Genomic DNA, 20,659 nt, shown 5'->3' with positions numbered 1-20,659 from the left:
GTCACAGCAGTTGCAAACTCCACAACACAAAGCAACAAACGGAAGTGACCGAGCTTTCAACTGGATGTTGCTCCGAGTTACCGTTGACTTGTGACGTTTGTAATCATGTTGTGTTGTGACTTTTGCAATCGTGCTGGCGTTCAGTGTTGTTGTGCTGTGGAGTTTGAAATTATTGTGACCTTTCTCGGCCACCGTACTTTTAGCTTCTACACGGTGCTGCTCGGCACCAAGCTCTTGATGCAGGCTGTTCTGGTTCATGTGACCGGAGACAGATCTTTTTAATTTTTCTTTTAGTAAAGAATTGAATTGGCCTGATAGGAGTCAGCAGCTTCAAAACTGTTTTCTCAGCCATTAAAATGGACTTGGGCCCTCACTTTCACTCAGCCATCAGGCCTGGTCCTGGGAATTGCGTGAGAGAGAACAATATGATCAGGACTCGACTGGAAAGATCTAAAAGCCTGATCATTTGAACAATGATGCACTTCTCTTTACATGCTCTCAATTCTTTTGACACTAACATGATCCAGTTTTGTTTTCATGTGCGTGTTAACATCCTCAGTTCCATAGTCGTTGCTGCAGGTCAAAATGGATGCCAATCAAAATGCTCATGGCTGAATTTCAGGTTGCCAAGAAGTAGGGAGGTAGTGCTTGGGAGGGAGACTATTATCGTCCATTAATTTGCCCTGTTGTAATTAACGGTGTTGTAATGTGTAGATTTGACTTTAATTTAATCCCACTCAAAACATGATTTATAAAGTGAACATTTGTGGTGACAGTAGTTATTCAGGCATGCGCTAGTGTTCCTTTGACTTACCACATCAACTTGATGTCACATGCATACCCATCATTGTTATTGAAGGATGACAAGATGACAGGAGATGTCCCGCTCATTCATTATTTAGATTTTTACAAAATCAGGGGATATAATTTTCATGTTTTGGGGATTTTTTTTCCTTCAAATGATAATTCTGAGTGTCAGTTATTGGTGGCGTTTTGCTATTTGTGATTGGCCTCTGTCTCTATCCCTGAGAATTGCTGTGACTGATTGACAATAGCGCTGTTTTATCAACGATCAACTAACCTGGCTTCCCTTTTTCTTTTTTGCTGTAGAATGAAGAAGTTTGGATCCTGAGATGCTGCGTTGTCATCAACATGGGCCAAAGAAAGAAATCACATTCGTGAGGACCCGCGCCCAACAAAAAGCACCATTGACTGACAGCCATGCCGTACTGCCCCCCTGAACCCCGTGTGGACCGTTGCAGCTTTCCTGTAGTTTAACAATAGACCCCTCACTTGCTGTCTAGTGAGCATGGCTACACCTTTCTTGTGGAAGTTGTCGTCCCAAAAGCTCGGCTTCTTCCTGGTCAGCTTTGGGTTTATCTGGGGCATGATGCTGTTGCACTTCACCATCCAGCAGCGAGCTAGCCATGAGAACAGCGCTATGCTCCGGCAACAGATCCTGGACCTCAGCAAGCGTTACATCAAGGCACTGGCTGAGGAGAACCAAAGTGTCATGGATGGGCCTTACGTGGGCACCATGACTGCTTATGGTGGGTACTGTCCATAAAAAGAAAATGTCACAGATGATAAGGGTTTATATCAGTTTTATATGACATTGTCCACCCAAATCTTTGGAATGCCAAATTGTACTTTTGGGGCTCTTTACTTCGGTTAAGATTCCAATATTCTTCCAGTGGGGCAACCTTTACAAAGCTTTTGCAAAGGTTTGCGCAGAACTTGATATGGCCGAATATTTGTATCATGGTAAAAAATAAATCACATCACAGTAAATGTATATGGCCCAATTTAAGCTAAAGTGGAAAAATAATGGACATATTCCTGAATGGCTTTTACAGCACAGCTGTTCTCTCTAATTTTACATTCGTCGGAGGATTCACACTCCATGAGCATTCCTTGGTAGAGGTGTCCCAATACAACTTTCTGATACGATACAGATATTGCAGACTAGAGTGGTATCCGATATCAATCTTATTGGTGGGAATGATACATGAAGTTATTTATTTTTTAGTATGAAATGGAAGAGATTCAAGTGATACTATTCAAACAGAGAACAATAATCGGCAAGAGAAGGTTTGAGAAAACATGACCAATTTATTCCAAATATTTGAGTTACATAAATACTTTAAGTAACACAATGTCTCGTGGTGGTACGATAAATTATTATAGCATCTACTATGGATGGATTATGAAGGCATTTGTCAGTGAACTCAATTTTATTTAACAACCAAAACGTAGTTTTTGCTTGCCCGTGGTTGATATCAAACAAGAGCAGCACAGCACACACGCTATCTCAAAGTCTCTCTCCATTCCCACACTCGCAACCAGACTCAAGCTCAGAGTGTCGCGTTTATGAGCTCAATCATTAAGGCATTCAAAGTAATACATGACATATTTGCCACAAGTCCTCAACGGCAACACAATAAAACACAACCCAGATCATTCCAACTTTGCGCGAAATCTGGTTGGGACTTCCAGTATAGTAAAACTGACGTTTTATGTGGAAACTGTAAGTGCAAGTCCACTTTTCACGCCAGTAGCTGCATTTTATAAGAACATTGTTTTTTTAATCCTGCTTCCTGCTAATGTAGCGGTGTAGAAGACGGATATAAAAAAGAGTCCAGCAACATGGTACAGTCACGTTCTAGTTTCTGAACTCTGTTGCTTCAGACGTGAGACAATGAGCAAAAGCTCTGAGGTGTATCAGTGCCTACGCAGTGATGAAGTTGGCCGTGTTTTGTTAAAAGCGCTGTTGTTCACAGTCGCTGTCAAGCCATAATTGTTGATGCAACTGCAGATTTATTTTGGGGAGAAAATTGTCAAATTATTGTTGTCGGAAGGAGATATGATTTATTGCTGCTTTTACTTTTCAAATCTGCTTAATTTCTTATGCGCTTATTATGGTCTCCTTCGTCTCCTTCTTCGTCATTTTTATTCTCCATGATCGTGCCCTATGCAAGTAAGTACGCACTGTTGGTGTTGTAGGAATTGTTGTATTGCCACCCCTCTTGTAATAGTATGCCCCAGTAGCAGGTGGGAGGCACGGGTTTACGTGATGTAAGAATAAGGAAATACAGGCACGCTTGAACACATACTGCTGTCTCACGTCTGTTCATACAAACACAGTTGGTAGTGGCGCTTCTGACACAATCGTAGGCAATTTTTTTGCCATATGTTTCGCAAGTAGCTTCATCACATGCACAAGGGCTGCATCATGGGCCAGACTAAAATCAACCCCCGGCCTTTGTTAATCAAACCCTTTTTTTAAATTTGTCACACACACCCCAACCCAAAAATGGGCATCTGGCCGGGCTGGATGATGGTATTCATATATTATTATTCCATATATTTGAATAATGTCAGCATGTATCATAAAATAAACTAAGAGAAAAGTATTTAAATGGGGAAGCTTGTGGGCTTTGTCTTAACAATTTTTTTTTCCCCCAAAAAAGTTCCCACGTCTTTAATTTCAGTCTGTTGCGTTTTTTGCGCGCAATTTCCCCTGCTGTAGAGAACACACGCTCACATGGCACTGGTCTCATTAGACCTCAATCAATTCCGTGAACCCTTCACTCTCCACAATGCTGAGGGCCTGGCGGTCCTTAAGTAAGAAGTTCAGCAGTGCCTGTTCAAGCAACTGCCTCCTAGAAGCTTGATTGTCGAACATGAAGTGGAGAATAAATCAATAATTACTGATTCCCAATTAATTATCAACAAAGCAACTATGAGAAAGTAAGAGAATGGCTGCTTACCTGATGTTATCCTGAGTGTATCTGGAACTTTTTTTCATTCTTGGCTTGATAATACCTCAGCATTGAGGAGGCGCTTCTGTTGGCAGATGATAATTCTGTGAAACAAATGCAAACATTCCAGATGCAAAAAAATGCGATGAGTAAACTAAGTTACCTTGAAATTAATTTGAATTAGAATGAAACAAAACAAGTCAAAAATCGTGATAGAAATAAATGCCTTATTAGGAGAGAGAACGTACCCCCTGGAGCTGCTCCATGTTACACTTGTATGTCCTCAAGGGAGCGTGAGATTTGGATTCTTTACTACGTGTACACTTCAATGATGACCGTACAGTGTAGTGTAAGGATTTGGCCTATGCCTTATAAAAAAAATAAAAAATAAATATATATATACCGTATTTTCCAAAGCGCCTTGTAAAGCGACGCGCCCATTATATGGACTGCACCACTCTCGACCATCAACCCTTTTACTCATTGGGCTGTACGGAGTGCATGTTAGCACACCCTGCTGGTCAAAGTCTATGCTTCAAATTGACCGTGACTTATACATTATGTGACTATGGTGTTTGGGTGATGGTGTAGGAGAAAGCTGGACAAAAGGGCAGCTGTCCACAATGTTGTAGTCTGTCTTATCATTTATGTTATTGCAAGCAAGAAACGTCCCAGGTTTAGACAACAGACTGCAAAAAGCCCAAAGCACAACAGCACATCTCTCTAAACAGCCATGTGATTGGCTGAGTCTGAGTGGCTCCCAAGAAGCCATTGCTATAATCTTTTTGTGTTATTTTTATTTCTTTTGGGTATATAAATGGCATGAGAGATACATGTTTTGTGTTAATCTTATTTCTTTGTTTCATTGTTTGCTGTATGCTGAGTTTTATTTTTCGGTTTTGATTTGAAACCGTGACTCTGAGGAGTGTGGTGAAGTCCCTCCCCTGACGTTGTCTCGTAGATTATTGCCATGACACCTTTTATTGGTTAGAGTCAGTGTTGACAGTGATTCCTTATAGTTTCAGGACATCTGTCATTGAAACAGAGTGCTACCTTTGGCAGCGATCCCTTAGGGGATTGAGTCCTGGTGAGCTGGCATCAGCTAGCGCGAGCAGCTAGCGCGAGCAGCTAGCGCGAGCAGTTGAGCTAGCGCGAGCAGTTCGCTGAGCTAGCGCGAGCAGCTGAGCTAGCGTGAGCAGCTCGCGAGCAGCTGAGCTAGCGCGAGCAGCTCGCGAGCAGCTGAGCTAGCGCGAGCAGTTCGCGAGCAGCTGAGCTAGCGCAAGCAGCTAAGAGCAGATGAGCTAGCGCGAGCAGCTGAGCTAGCGCGAGCAGCTGAGCTAGCGCGAGCAGCTGAGCTAGCGCCTTGTAGTGCGGCGCGCCTAGTATATTCATAAAATACGGAAGTAGCACCCTCAACTAGTGCTTTGATGCAGCGCGTCTTATGGCCGTAAAAATACGGTGTGTGTGTGTATATATATATATATATACATATATATATATATATATATATATACATATACATATACATACACAGTGAACCCCCGGTTATCGCGGTTAATGGGGACCGAGACCACCCGCGAAAACTGAAAATCCGCGAAGTAGCGTCGCACCTTCAAAAAAAAAAAAACCAAAAAAAAAAACACCGTGTGTGTATATATATATGTATATATATATATATATATATATAGGTGCAAAGTAGCGGCACACCTTCAAAAATGCTTAAAAAAAAAAAGAAATATATATATATATATATATATATATATATATATATATATATATATATATATATATATATATATATATATATATATTCTGGTAGAGAGAGACAGAGTGAAATTCATGTTATAACAAAAAAACAAATTATTATTAAAACTTATTATTTTTTTATTCCCCAGCCATTATCTTTGTATTTATTCAATTACTTCTTTTTGTATTTATTTAATTACTTCGACTTTTACCTGCTGGTACGCCGTCCGGTGTGCCCTGTGAATGTTATGATCCTCCAGCAGAACTGGAGGATTGAACAGGACTCTCCAAACGCAGACCCGGGAAAAAAGGTGGTGATACAAAGATATTTATTATAATCACAATATAGTCAGTGTAATCAGCGCGTCTCGCAGCAGCTGACGGCATGGCGCGAGACGATCGCTGGAGGAACGCCCACACAGCTGAAAAAACAAAAACACACGCGGCATGACAGGCACGGATCATGACAGTGAAATGAAAGGTGGCATTCTTCATTTATTCATTTATTCATTCATAACTGACAGCCTCGCGCTCCGCCGGTGCCCGGGCGGAAGTTGTTTCTCTTCGGCTTGACAGCCACACACGCCGGCCGGTCTCCTTCGGAGCTCACGCACGGTCCCGAACGAAGTAAAAATGTCGCCGCGCGAGTGCCCGGGCGGAAGTTGTTTCTCTTCGGCTTAACTGCCACGCACGCCGGCCGCAGCTCTGAGACGGTCCTAACCGCGCGAAACGTCGCCCCCGATCGTGTCCGTCGCCACCAATCGTGTCCGGGGGAACCTGCTCTTCTTCGTCCACTCTCTTCTTCGTCCACTATCCTCTTCGGCGCACGCCGGCCGTCTAACCGCTTCAGCGCCCCCTTGTGCCGCTCGGCGAAACTACAATGCCCCCGAATATTTTTTAGACCCGCGAAGCACTGAACCCGCGAAAGGTGAACCGCGAAGTAGCGGGGGTTCACTGTATATATATATATATTTCCTGCGCTTGACTTGACTTGCTTGATTAACTATGTGTTAAGTTCCATGTTTGGTCATTGTTATGTCTTTACTAGGAATGTAATGATTAATCGGAAATCAATTTAAACTGCTTAAAATATGCATCGATGTATAGAATAAAAAAATCGATATGGGAATTTTGATCACAAAAGGATTTGTAATAACAGTCGTATCTATTGTACATTTATTTCTTTTCATTTTTAGTTCTGGCACTAACAAAATGATAAAAATGTAGTTAAACGGTCACAATTATTCATTCATATTCAAGTTTTTTTTAATTACAAAAACAGATTTTTGTTTTAAAATTACATATTCGTTAAAAAAATCTAATCGGATCAAAATGGGGAACTGAAAATCTAATTGATTTAGAGTTTGAGTTTTGAGTTACATCCCTAATCTTAATTGAACATCTACAAAACAAATCAGCGCAACATAGGCAGTAGAAGATTTCGTTCTTTACACCAAGTGTACATGTTCAGTTGGAGTTTGTAAAAAAAATAAATAAAAAAAAACTTTGCTGGAGGAAACATACTGACAGCTGGTCACAAAGTAATCCACCTTCTATGGCAAGCATATCATCGCCCAGCTGTAGTTCACTGTCTACGTTTTTGTTGACTCTGACATGACTGCTTGCAGTGTTCCACTGGATGTGACGAGTCACCTGTCCTGCATTCCTTTTTTTCTGTGGTGCGCAGCAGCAGTTGCGCGTCTCTTGTGACTTGGATGCTTTTGTGCCTGTTGTAGCCTCAAGAATTTACATCATAATTGAAAGAGCTTTTTCAACAGGGCATTGCACGGTGTAAACCTGTATTACTGCTCCCGTGTTGTGATGAGGAACATTATCTTGTCTTTGTAATGATGTATGGCTGCAATAGGGAGGTCACTATCGGGCAAGATGGTGTTACAGATAAAACAATGAATTTCTAGGTACTATGTCCCTTCGTCAAGGGTCAAGGAGGCATTTTGCAACTGTTGAGAACAAAAGTTTCTGTTAGTCTGTTAGTATAATGTGTCATTTTACTTGGCAGGAGTGTGCACAAAGACAAATGGAAGAACGAATCACAAACAGGTGTATGTTACCCTGAGTAAACAAAGCCTTCGGGCATCCTATTATTGTCACACATAAAGCTTGTCTATTGTTGTATACCGCTTCGTTTGCATTACATGTACTGTCAAAGCACAGAGGAAACGCTGAAACTTGACTAGCATCAACAACAACTTCTGTATGTACTTTGGCACATTTATATATATTATATTTATATAATAGTAATAATACCTAATATATCTATATATTAGGTAATATGCATAAAAGGGACTTAATTGAGACAAGATCATCATTTTTGTTTTGTGGTTAACTGGCATTCAAATGTAAAATAGGTACATTGGCTCAACTAAGATTGGAAAACACTAATCTTATAACAACTCCTAAATACACGCTCATTTGATGCATATAGACTGACATGTTTGTATAAACATAGTGAACTCAAATGAGCCGTAATCTCTCCTTTGCAAAATCTATGAACAATCGATCTTGCATGCTCTCTTGCTGCCGATTGTGACCATTGAGATGTGTAACCGGCCGGCAATCCCTGCCAGGTGTGGCAAATATGCGCGGAACCCGTAGTGCATAAACAAGCAATGAAATAGTACACAAAGAGCAGCAAAGAGGTTAGCTGTTCGAAGATCCCATCGTTGCACCGGCTAGCATTAGTGCTTCTTGGCTGCCATTAGCACAACTATACACTGATGTGCCTCATTAATACGTGAGATACAAAGTCTGGAGTACCCTTGGACTGACAGGACACATACGAATCAAACTGAGAATGTCAAACCAAAGAGTTTTAAAAACTGTTTGTGTGCAGGCTGAGCAAACTTAGCTCATATTTTCGTCCTTTCCATCCCATTTGTACCCCGTTCAAATGCTTGGCAGATTGTTGTGTTGCCCATTTTTGCACATCCGAATAATTTACCCCATGTTGCGTTGGAAATACCACCACATAACTGATGGCGGGTATCTTCTCTTGTCAAGCTTCATCTTTGGAGGATAACGCCAGCTGCTCTCATTGTCTCTGAGCGGTCTGCTACCAAATGGTGGTTTGTCGCCATTAAAATTTTGCTCAAAGCAAACTGCGATGAAACTTATTGTGACTATTAAAACTTTTTGCAAATGTCTGGTCAACGCCTTTGTAACCTTTTGCAACATTGAACGAACCATGACCCAAAAAAGCAACATTCAGGCCGTGCGCACACACTCCCCAACCTTCGCAGTTCAGTGAGATATGGGCTTTAAGCTCCAAATCCGTCAGTGGGACACATTTTGTATTTCATGTTATTCTGCTCAATGTCAGTCACCCTGAAACCAAAATGTCTGTAGATGACTGAAGTTGCTGTTTCTGGTTTTGTGATGTTTGCCATGGCCCGCTCCACGTATTATTAATCAACACACATCACACGCTTTCACAGCACCGGAACTTCAATTAACACAGTGCCGTTCGGCAAATTAATCACTTCCACCTCAGTTTCAATGAGATGTATTATTATTATTATTTATTAATTGTATAATTGATTTAAGAAAACAATGCCTGTGTTTTGCCTGACTGCAACGATGCCCATTTCTTACAGACTTGAAGAAGACACTTGCAGTGCTGCTGGATAACATCATGCTGAGGCTGGCCAAACTCGAGTCCAAGGTTGAGAACATCTACAATGGCACAGGAAGTAATCTGACCAATGGCTCCAGCACCTCGACACCAAGCTCCAACAATCCTGAAAAAGTCAATGTGGCAGGTATGTCTCACACTAGATTGCGCGAAAGGTTTATAATTTTCTCTTTCCCTCTTTCCTAAGTGAAAGGCTACATGATGCTAAGCTCTTGCAACTTTCCACAATGCACACCTGCCATAGTACCAGCCCACATTTCAGAACATAATTGAAATAAGATATTGTATGCGCCCTGCAACCTTTTCATCGAGTACATTGTTTTTAATTCTGTTAGATTCTAAAGGATGAAGTCATCATTTGTGGTAAAAGGCCAGCTATTGTAACCGTTGAGGCTGAAGTTGGCGTACCTTATTCAAAGCTTGACGCTGTTTAATTTAATATTTCTTAATCCCATTTGTTTCTTCTTTAATGAAACATGTCTCCTTATTGTGGCCAACAGAGTGGTGTAAATGCAGAGTGGACTAGATTTTTGGTACAAGATGCATTTTTTTTCAAAGTGGACATTATGGAAATTTTTCATTTCTGCAAATCAGTCACTGCGGCAAACAGAAACCTCAGCAAGATTGCACTCGACACATCAACTTTGAGTGAGATCAGGTTTTGTTGTAGTTATTGTAAAGCTCCAACTAACTATTATTTCAATAATCGATTAATTGGTGAATTGGTCAAAAAACAAACAAACTCCATCCCTTATTTCAAAAAGGAATATTTAACTTTTTTTTTCAAACTGAAAGCACCCACAAATGCAGAAGCAGGTTGTTACATGAACATCCCGGAGGCCTTTAAGTAATCATAAATGTGTATGTATGTATGTATATATATATATATATATATATATATATATATATATATATATATATATATATATATATATATATATATGTATATGTATGTGTGTGTGTGTGTGTGTGTGTGTGTGTGGGGGTGTATGTGTGTGTATATGTGTGTAGGGGTGTGTATATGTATGTATATATGTATGTATATATATATGTGTATATATATGTGTATATGTATATATATATATATAGTTTAAATAGAACTCATTTTATAATGTCTAATACTATAGTCGGTGGACTTGAGTTAAAAATGTGAGCGTTCTATTGAAATTGTCTATTTAAATGTTACAACAGTTCTATGGCAATTTCTGAATGTATTGCAAGTAGGGCTGTGACGATAATTCAATATTGATATGTATCCCGATAGTTGGGTGAGTGATATCAATAGAAAATGGTATCGATACATTATCAATCCAATAAAAGAACAAAAAAAACAATGGTGCAGATTTGACCTATCACTGCCCAACTCGTCACAAACTCCCTCCCATTGAGGAAATACAACCTAAGGCTTACGCATGCGCCGCTGAGTTAGCGTGACTCAAACAAACAAAAGAAACGGGTGTCGAAAGGTGGACTTACCGGCCGACTTGAGGAAACGTCCCTCAGTTCCATCACATGGGAGCTCCGGAGGAGAGAGCCAGGCTTGCTTAATAGTTAAGCCGCTAACAAGCACCCTCCGTGGACACGCAAGGGAGGCCAGCATGCGTTGTACATTTAAAAAAAAAAAAACAAATCAGAATTCAACCCTTTTCCGTTTTTTATTTTCAATAGTAAAATAAATAAATACATAACAATAATAATTCGATATATATTGATATCGACCGATATGACATACATGCGTCACGGTATAGTTTTCAGTTTCTTTATATAAGCAAGCCATACTCCAATTCATACATTTGCACCTTTTTTTTTTTTTTTTACTTTAAAATGACTCGTTTTATCAATAATCCAGTCCAAAAGTAACTTGCATAATTATAGTGTTTCAAAGAAATAGATTTGTCTTAATAATAATATTGCCCTGGCGAGAGAGCGATTAATCACATTCTTCCTTTCAAGTTTGGTATTGATCGGCAGCTCAAGCTATCTTTGGACAATCATCTTGTGAAGGGAAGTAGGGGGTGGGGGAGGAGACACATGCAGCCGCTGGCAGACAGCGCATGCACGCGCACACACATAGATACATTAGAAACTTACTTCTATATTAGCTGCAGTTGAGAGACCACAATTTGCATTCAAGTCATAACTACATACAGAACTGTATATACGGTGCCCATATATTATGTTTTACAACATGATGTGACCATGTTTATATTTCACATTTGCCATTGGATCAAATAAAAAAAGCTTGTGGTGTAAAAATGTACGAGCATTCCGCGCTTTGCCGGTCCATGAGAACGAGTTACTGACGACCCTACTCCTGAACATTTATATCTCTATTTTCACTTAGATGCATCTGTTCATCATGTACTCAATTCTATTTATATGTTTTTCTAATCTCCTTTGATTGACATTTGACATCAAAGAGTTGATAATCCCCTCATAAAATCAAGACATGTGAATGTGTACATGATGTGGAATAAAATGTTTTTCTGTGACACAAATGGCGAACTGCTTCGGAGCCTCGTTAATTGTGTACGCAAGAAAAATTCCCAATAGGGATGGGCACTGGCCAGAGGGCCCAATTATTAAAAACTGGGGTATCGATAAGATCCACCCTCAACAATTCGTTTTAGCTTTTGGAGAAATTACTCAAATTAATTTTCAATGAATTTAGTGTATATGTTCATTATTTTTGCACCTTCTACCTCTCTGATCTCATTCCTAACTAGTAATAAAATTGTGTTTGTCTGAGACAATTTGAGGCGAGCCCTCTCGCCCCACTGCTGCGTCATGCACAAGAGACACTTGTGACTCCTCGCGCCAGCGTAGTGATGTGTGATAACTTTAGGGTACATGTAACACATACTCATGCAGCGCAAGTTGACTTCCTTCACATTGGGTTAGCTTGGTTGCTATGAACGTACCATCTGAACGTTTCACTCTCTTGGCATGACTTATCGATTTACACTCAATGCAACCATTACACTGATGTAAATGTTTGGTTATTCTTGGATTGAGTGGTCATGCCTGCAGAGGGACTGAAGGATTATGTCATAATGTAACTGCTCAAAGCAAGTTGCCACAAGTAAAATTAATCATTAAAATGCCACGGGGAAGCACAAAAAAGGCAAACATAAACGTGCATCTCACCTCCCAGCAGTGCTTCTCGTAGTCCAACTGCATGTTCCAGCGTTATTGTTGTATTTTACACGGAATAAATGTTTGTACTTATACAAATATTTGACAGTATAATAGTGATTTGTTCAAATAATTTATTTTCATTTTATATAAGTACATTTATTTTTTTTATTTATTTATTTATTTTTAAACTTAGCTAATTCTGATTTATTTTAGTGTTTTTCTAAACACTATTTTTTAAACCTTTGCAAACTCATCAGGCCTGGAGAAAAAAAAGTTATAGTGCCCCATAGAGTGGTTTAACGAAGCCCTATCCTGGAACGTTTGACCCCGGGCTATGAAAATTGGGAGGCAAGTGTGGCAAGAACCCCAAAGGCGTAGAAAAAGTCAGCAGAAGCCATATCCTAAAATGAACAGAGAGTGAACTATGATTTCTCTTTTTATAATTTTGTCCTATTTTTGCACATTTACAGGGGCAATACTCTTGCGGCCACGTCATAGAGGTTTCATGGGATTGACTTCAAACTTGGTCTGTACTGTCTCAAAACCTGGGACATGAAAAGGGGGACAACATTTTTCGCCACACTATATGATGGGGGTGAAGCATCAAATTCAGCTTTTCAGATTTCCTTCCCCACCAAAGAGCAAATGCATAATTAATAATTATTTAATTATTACTCCCCTGTCCAGTGTCAGAAAACTCCTAAATTTCAAATACCAAACTTAATTTATATTAAGATTTGCGTCTTGAGAATATCTGTATGACAATTTTGTCATACAGTTGGCTGAGTGGTTTGCGATGTCTTGGTAGGTTATTTTGGGTGCTTGAGGCGGCATCAATGCGGCAAAAGAAGCATTGGTAATGTTCCAAATGTTTGTGGCTAAAGTGTCATATTGAGCAAGTTAGTCAGTGAACAATAATACTGGCGGAATTAAAGTGAGCTGATGAAAATTAGAAGCTTTCCTTCAACTGCTCTCTGTTTAAATTTGCTCAAACCCATTTTTAGCACTTCATTCCAATCACCCAATGAGAGTTTATGTCAACTGATCAGAAATTGGATTGATGAGTAATATTGACACTCAAACCGTAATGGATTAATTCTTATTAATGTCATGCCTCACTGCCGAGCCACTGCAATATTTTGTCCCTTTTCAAATTAATCTGAGAAGCTCCTAATGGTCCAATTTTGGCCCGCAGGCTGTATTTTTCATAGCACTGTTCTAGCCCATTAAGTATGATATTTTTGCAGGTGCTGATTGTTTGTGGTCCATCAGCTGTTCCACTGCAGCCTTGGGAGCAGGAGAAGTGGAATATTTAGAATTTGATCTGCCAGGAAAATGCTCTCACAGGGCCTTCTTAGATTTTATATGATAGCTTCATTATGTTCTGAAAAGCCTGTTTACTTTCCCAGTGTCCAGATCAATAGTAATAACTACACGTACAAAAAAAAAAACCCGGACACTCAGTGCCAATAAATGGCTCAGCACCAACCCCACACCCATTCGCATGAATCCCATCAATCCACCGCGTACTTTAAAATTAATAGCAGCATTTCAAATGATTTTAGTTAGAGATATGTACACAGCTCCGTTAGTCTGAGCCAACTACTGAACCACAGTAGGTCTTTATGATTTCCTCACAAACTTAAATTGGTCATACAGAGGATATTACCTTGACCGTAAGTACTGTTATACTGTCTGACTTCATCATACATGGGCAATGTAAATGCTCGGGAGGCCCACAATTTTTCAGCAGTGCTACTGGGGGGGGCCACATCGGACTACACACTTCCTAACCAGATTTTTGACACGTTCTTAATGTATTTCATTATTGAAAATACTTTTTTAAATGCATGTTAAAAAGAGCCACTATCCTAACCAGGCAACTAAGCGTTTGACACAAACAAAAAAAATAACCAGTGCAGACGGCTCCCTTCCATAAATATTACCATTCAAGGAGGGTACAAAACTCCAGAACAATAAAGCAACATTATGTGCAAGAACTCCTTATTCGCAAGACTCAACTTTTAATATTATTATGGGACCATGTTCGTCCTGCATATCCCTCCTAAGCCACCCCAAATAATTGGCTTACTCATGTTGTGGCATAGAGCAGTGTAAGACCCAGTAAAAGTGAGAGTAAGACATGTCCATTTTACAATCTGGCACCCAGAGATTTGCATAATCAGAGATACAATACAATACAATTTTTTTTATACAGCACATTTCACAATTATAACACAGCTGCCAACCCGCTCTTTATATATATATATATATATATATATATATATATATATATATATATATATATATATATATATATATATAAACAATATTGAAGTTATTTTTTTCCCCCATTGGGGAAAATTTAATGAAGGCTCCACTCAGTGTGGTCGCGGGCCACCAGTTGTCCATCTCTAGCTTAAGTGTTCTTCAACTATTTACGTTCAATAAATTGCTTAAAGCGTTGAAACACCGCATCATGCATTCTAATTAACGTGAACGTTAAGCTTGTTGGCCCATTCTTTTGGCAGTTTCTTGTTACCGTTTTACATAAAAAGTGTAATTCTCTTTGTTTTATGTTTAGTTTCACAGTTAACTTCATCTCGGAATAGTGTGAAAGAGGTTGAAGCCTCTTATTTGAATAATTGTGTATGACTTGCCAAACTGCTGCTTATTGTAAAGTGTGTTAAGTTGAGTTCACTGCCTGCATTGAGTCACTCAAGGCACCACTGTATTTAGTGAAAAAGTGTAGTCAGGAAGTTGCAGGTGTGCCTTTGTTTAAGGGTAGCCTAATGACAGAATGGGGATTTAGTTAGGCTATAAATGGATTACAATGGAGCCCAAAACTGCCACATGTAAAAAATAAATGCGTCAACCATTTGTTAATTTTTTTTAAGTCGACTTCGTCAAGTTTTTTCCTCCCAGGCTTAGATGTGATGCCATCTTTATTAATATCCCAAAATATTTCTACCTCCTCTCGCCTCTTACCTGGCAATATTAGATGTTAAAATGAGCCCCTACATGCGGACCATGTTTACCTGCGTAAACATTGTACCATGTGTACAATTGTTTTTTTTTTTCTTTTTTTGTGGACTGGATGGGAGTGACAATTTAACACTTTTTACATGTTTCTGGGGATATAACGTCCCAACAAGGGAGCATATAGAACTTTAAACATTGCAACAGCACTCGTTCTCTTGTTTTTTCCATTACAGATTTTACCAAAGCCCCTGCCAACATGGCCGCCACCTTTATCCAGGCGTTGCCTTCACTGGGAACGTTGCCCGTGCCACAATGGTGGCTACGTAGTCACGTCTGTTAGCATGATCTAGTCCGTATTGTTTACTGTAACTGTGTCAACAGCTGTATAACCCAGAAAAATGTGTGCTTGTCACAAATCTGTTGATTGTGCCACAGCGCCAGGAAACGACAGTGGCCAATTCTGCAACTAACAGACTTTGACAATAGGGGTGGGACGATACGGGTAACTCACGATTCGATACTGTGACGATATGTGGCCCACGATAATGATAATATCACAATACACAATGTCTACGATATTCAATATATAATTCGAAATCACTTCAACAATATATCACGAGATATGTGACTAAAAAAGAAAAAAATGGCCATAAAAATTAAAACATAAAAAAAAAAAATTTTCAATGCCAATACGTGTACAAAGTAAAAAGAAAGGTGCATTTGCAAAGTACCTCACTCCCGCTGAGTCTTAACACTGTAGCTACGGCTGGACGAATTAAAGTGCACAAACATTAATAACATGTTTTATGTAAACCAAGACACTGCACTGCTTTCTGAACCTGAAATGTCAGTATCAACTGTCATTAAAGTGCTTTACGTTAACCCGCCCAGTCGAAACATCAAGGCATATTCTTCTTGAGGAACACGAACTGTACAACATGCTCCGACGTAAGAGCACACCAAAGGGAAACTTTGCTTTAAAAGCAGTAGTGATTGTCGGCTGTCTTGGTTCGCCTTTTTTTATCACCTGCGAGTAATAACCGTGATAGCGAACCAGGTGGAACGAGGCTTTGCAGATTCGTAGTGTTGTTATATTTTACCTTCGCAAAGCAGTCCTTGCAGATTGCATACTCTTAACCAGTGTTCAATGTCAAACGACACGTTTGCATAAACAATGTGAAAATAACGTGCACAATGCCATCATTTACACTGAAATGTTTATCTGTACGTCATCTCGTCTGTCGCATTTCTAATCCGAGGTTGTCTTCGCTTGGCTGGTCACAGAATGTTCACCACCACTGCATTTCTCTTGCACCATTTACAGGAAATACATGTTTCCTCAGTACAGGCCTTAAAGAGGAACCAAAACATTTCTCAGGAAGGTTAATGCATTGTAAAATATGTCCATCAATGCCCTCAATTTAAAACCTACCACAATGATTTCCTCATTCGCATGATACAAGCCCCACTTTGTTCGCATCTCTGCAGCTTCCTGTAAAAATGGAAAATGAGTGAAACGTGAGTCATAGCTTAGCAATGATTGGACCAAAGCAAGATGTTCGTGTCCCTGAGCTCCTCTTGTTTTCAGCTCCTGCATCCACCTTGTGGATCTATTTTCAAGGAAAAAAATGTGTGATAATGAAATTGCTCTTGCGGAAACGCTGATTAATTTTTGACACATCTTAACAATGGCAGCAAGAGAGAGAGAAAAGGAAACCCAACATTATTTTTGGTACAGAATCCTACTGAGTGTTTTTTTTTTCTTTTTTTTCCCTATTATTCGGGGAAGCCCCTCTGCTTTAATAAACACCAAAGTATTTGCCGTCTGGACTGATTGCCTCAAGTAGATTCTATTGCCTGTTCATGATTTCAGTTAGATAGGATCAGCAACAGAACTCCTCAGCCTTCCTTTCCTTCCGCTCCCACCCTTAAGTGCCTCACAATATTTGCCGTTCATGGCTGTTGATGTCATGTCTTCAGTCAAGCAGCCAGATTTGTTTTTAACTGCTGAGCTTCTCCCAAGGAACAAAACCGAAGGTTACACTGGTTGTTGCAATGCGCATTTAAAATTAGCACTGGGTGTGAGAATATTAGAGAAACTTTTCAAGTGTGCGCCTTCCACCCCAGATTTTATGATGTTGGTTGGGTCCAATTGTATTAAACCAACTGATGAAAAGACTGCTGCCAAACCTGTAATATTGACACGTTGGGTTATTCGAGGCGAAGGTTCTCACTTCCGTACAGCAGCTGCTTAGTGTGCGAGGAACACAAGAAAATAAATAGCAAACCAGATTTAACGTAAACCAGATGTCCAATTTGGGGTTTGACAAATATCAGATTACCTCATAAACGTAAATGAATGATCTCATCTGTTTTCAGTTTTTTTTTTCTTTTCCTGGACTGCTAAATCACTGTTTTACTCACACATCCTCTCTCTTTTCTCTTCCTCAGTTTGTCTTAGTTTTTATTCTTTTTATCATTTGTATAATTCTCTACTTTAGCTCCAACCTGGAATTGTGGTTTGTTTTACTTATCTTTGCATAGACACCCTTTTCAATGCTAGCAAGCTCATTATTTTTCTCTTTTTCTGAACAAGCTTTTCGGTGGGTATTATAAGCTATCAGCCATACACCCGAGAGAGGTGAAGGAGGAGTATTTAAATCTGCACCACCTCCTCCATATTTAAATCTGAAGGGAGCTATATTTAGCTTCTTCACAGCAATGGTCCCTTCTGCTTGATTAAAGCGAGGAGAAAATTTCAAATTTCCTGGTTGACTGGGCGAATGATGGAGCATATAGCATCATCTTGTTCTTTGCGTGTTGCTCTTGTCTGCTTCTACTTTAAAAAATCATGACTCCAAAGTCAGTTATTTATGGACAACATTGAATAACCCAACAGAAAAAATGATTTGCACACAATACATATTTTGCAAAATACAAAAAATCGTACACATGTGCCACGTACTTGGCACATTTTTTTTCTGATCCAAATGGGGGCAAGGTGCAGTAGTATCACCAAATGACAGCTGTGCAGCAATTTTGAGAGTCATAAGAGTAGAGATAAAGTGACCCGTGGTGCGATACTACGCTGTTTTTTAAGTTCCCAGTAGGAGTACATGTAATGCAACTTTGACGGTGGAATTATGCAGGTAGTCCTCAAGTGCTGTGGAATATGATAATCGACAGTTGTTCAAATTTGTAGTGAGCTGAGGCAACAATTACCCGCGTGATAATAATGCCCCACAGGGGTGTGCAAAGTTACCAAATATTTGTGTGTAACGATTTCCTCAAGCCCCGATTCAATTCAATTTTCAGTTCCCAATATCAATTTGATTTAAATCGCTGCCATGCTTGCCACAAACGCAATACGCATTGATGTTTAGCGCTAGTGAGGACTGGAACACATGGCGAGGCTGCATTCAGCCATTCTGGTCCTCGTCTATGGAATAGCCTGCCGGAGGACATCAGGTCCGCAGAGACTGTTGATATTTTTAAAAGGAGGCTCAAGACTCACCTTTTTAGTTTGGCTTTTAAATAATTTATCTTAGTCTTTTAATTTAGGACTGTCATTTTATCTATTATCATTGTCTTTAATTTTATTTATTTTTTTTTAGCTTCTTTGTCTTTTAGTATCATAATTTTTCTGATATATTTTAGCTCCGTCGTTTTATATTATTGTCTTTTAATTTTTAGCTTCTTCTATGTCTTTTAGTATAATAATTTTTCTTATATATTTTAGCTTCGTCTTTTTATGTTATTGTCTTTTAATTTTTAGCTTCTTTTTCTTTTAGCATTATCATTTTCTTTTATGTATTTTAGCTCCAGTGTTTCCTCAAGGGGGGCCTCCGCGCTGGGAGGTGTGGCTGGCCTTCTCACAGGGGGTTTCATCCCGGAGGCTCCTTAGGCCCGGCGGACCGGGGCCCTCTGCACTATGTGTAGGGTCTACCCCGGTCAGTCTGGGCCAGGGGTCTGTGTGTTGCCGGAGCTCCCTGTGGCCGTGGGTCGTCATCCCTCTCAGCGCGGATGACCTACCCTGGGTACATTTTCTCATATGGCTTCTCTGTGCCTTGCCATGTCTTTCTGCCTTTCTACTAAGATGGTTTATGAAGTTGTGTGAATGCGAGTGTTCTGTGTGTATGCGAGTTCAGGCGTGTATGTGGATGTGTCTTGTGTTTATGTTGAGTGGGTGGAATGGGTTTTAGTTTTTTGTTGTATTTTGGATGTTCCTATTGTACAACACTTTGAGCTGCATTTTATGTATGAAAAGTGCTCTATAAATAAAATTTGATTGATTGATTGATAGTGTGTAAATGTTTAATGTATTTTAAATGCAACCAAAAAACTATGCACTATGTTGAGTTGCACTATTACTATGAAACACTAAAAGAAATACTAGTAAACATTTCTCACATTGCTTGGGCAACAATCCATTATTTTAATGAACAAAGGACTGAACTCATGAATAAAATTGGCGAAATGCACTGTGCGAAAGAAAACCAAAATAAACACTTTAATTATAATTTTGTCTTTATTTAACCTTAAACATTTTGTTTTGCTACTCTGGTATGAATAATATAATTTACTCATTCAAAATGTGCTATGTGGCTGATAAAAAAATATAACAGTTTTTTTTGGAACGCTCACTCTCACATTCATTCTCACTCTCTTGCTCGCTCACTCCCTGCTCACATTCGCACACCCGCCCCGCGAGTCACATGATGCATTCATAAAACGAGGAAATAACCCAGCTCAGCAAAACTTAACTGTGACCACAACAACACACGTCACCCATTATGTTACTATATATTTTATCACTGTAAATTAGTATATTCTAACAACCTAGGTAGATAATGTTTTATTGTTGAGTGTTGCTGTTAATCGCTTGTGGCAATTAGTGTTATTTTAGTTTGAGTGGTGATATTTCCGTGTTTTATATTTTTATATATATATATAAATGACAATGACAACATGACATAGTATTGCTTGTTTGATGCTAAAAATACATTCCGTAGTGAAGATGTACAGTTTATATATGTACAGTTTATATATATATATATATATATACTCTCAAAAAGCTACTTTTTGGTATTCAATGTAAGACGTTGCGTTGCTTTCAGCATGTATATTTTTTTGTTGTTCATTTTAGTAATTACGGTGTACTACTGCTAATTTATCATTTTGGTAAGGATAGTCTTGAAGTTAAATTCTTGTACTGTTACTGAGACTTGAGCAGTAAGCTCATTGACATTCCTTGATGAGCAATGGCGACCACAGCCTCCTTTCATTTTTCTGTAAAGGTCAGTGATGGTGTCAACACCTCTAAAGGTCATCAAAAAAGATCTTGAATTGAAAACTGCTTTTAAGGCATGTCCATCGGCCA

At 39.3% G+C, this 20,659-nt stretch overlaps 1 protein-coding gene across 1 annotated transcript in view; it reads left to right on the top strand.

Annotated features, from left to right (window-relative positions):
* Positions 1–20,659, top strand: part of mgat5 (alpha-1,6-mannosylglycoprotein 6-beta-N-acetylglucosaminyltransferase) — a 63,155-nt gene that overhangs the window by 7,151 nt on the left and 35,345 nt on the right. Inside the window, exons 2-3 of the mRNA XM_088290120.1 lie at positions 1,111–1,550; positions 9,122–9,286. Coding sequence (XP_088146246.1) covers positions 1,310–1,550; positions 9,122–9,286 — 406 coding nt within the window. The 5' untranslated portion in view covers positions 1,111–1,309. The remainder of the gene's footprint in view (positions 1–1,110; positions 1,551–9,121; positions 9,287–20,659) is intronic.

This window comes from Idiotropiscis lumnitzeri, chromosome 3 (genome assembly GCF_059441095.1).
Source record: "Idiotropiscis lumnitzeri isolate Australia: NSW breed Sydney's pygmy pipehorse chromosome 3, RoL_Ilum_1.0, whole genome shotgun sequence".
NCBI lineage: Eukaryota > Metazoa > Chordata > Actinopteri > Syngnathiformes > Syngnathidae > Idiotropiscis > Idiotropiscis lumnitzeri.
This window is presented reverse-complemented; position numbering and strand designations above follow the sequence as displayed.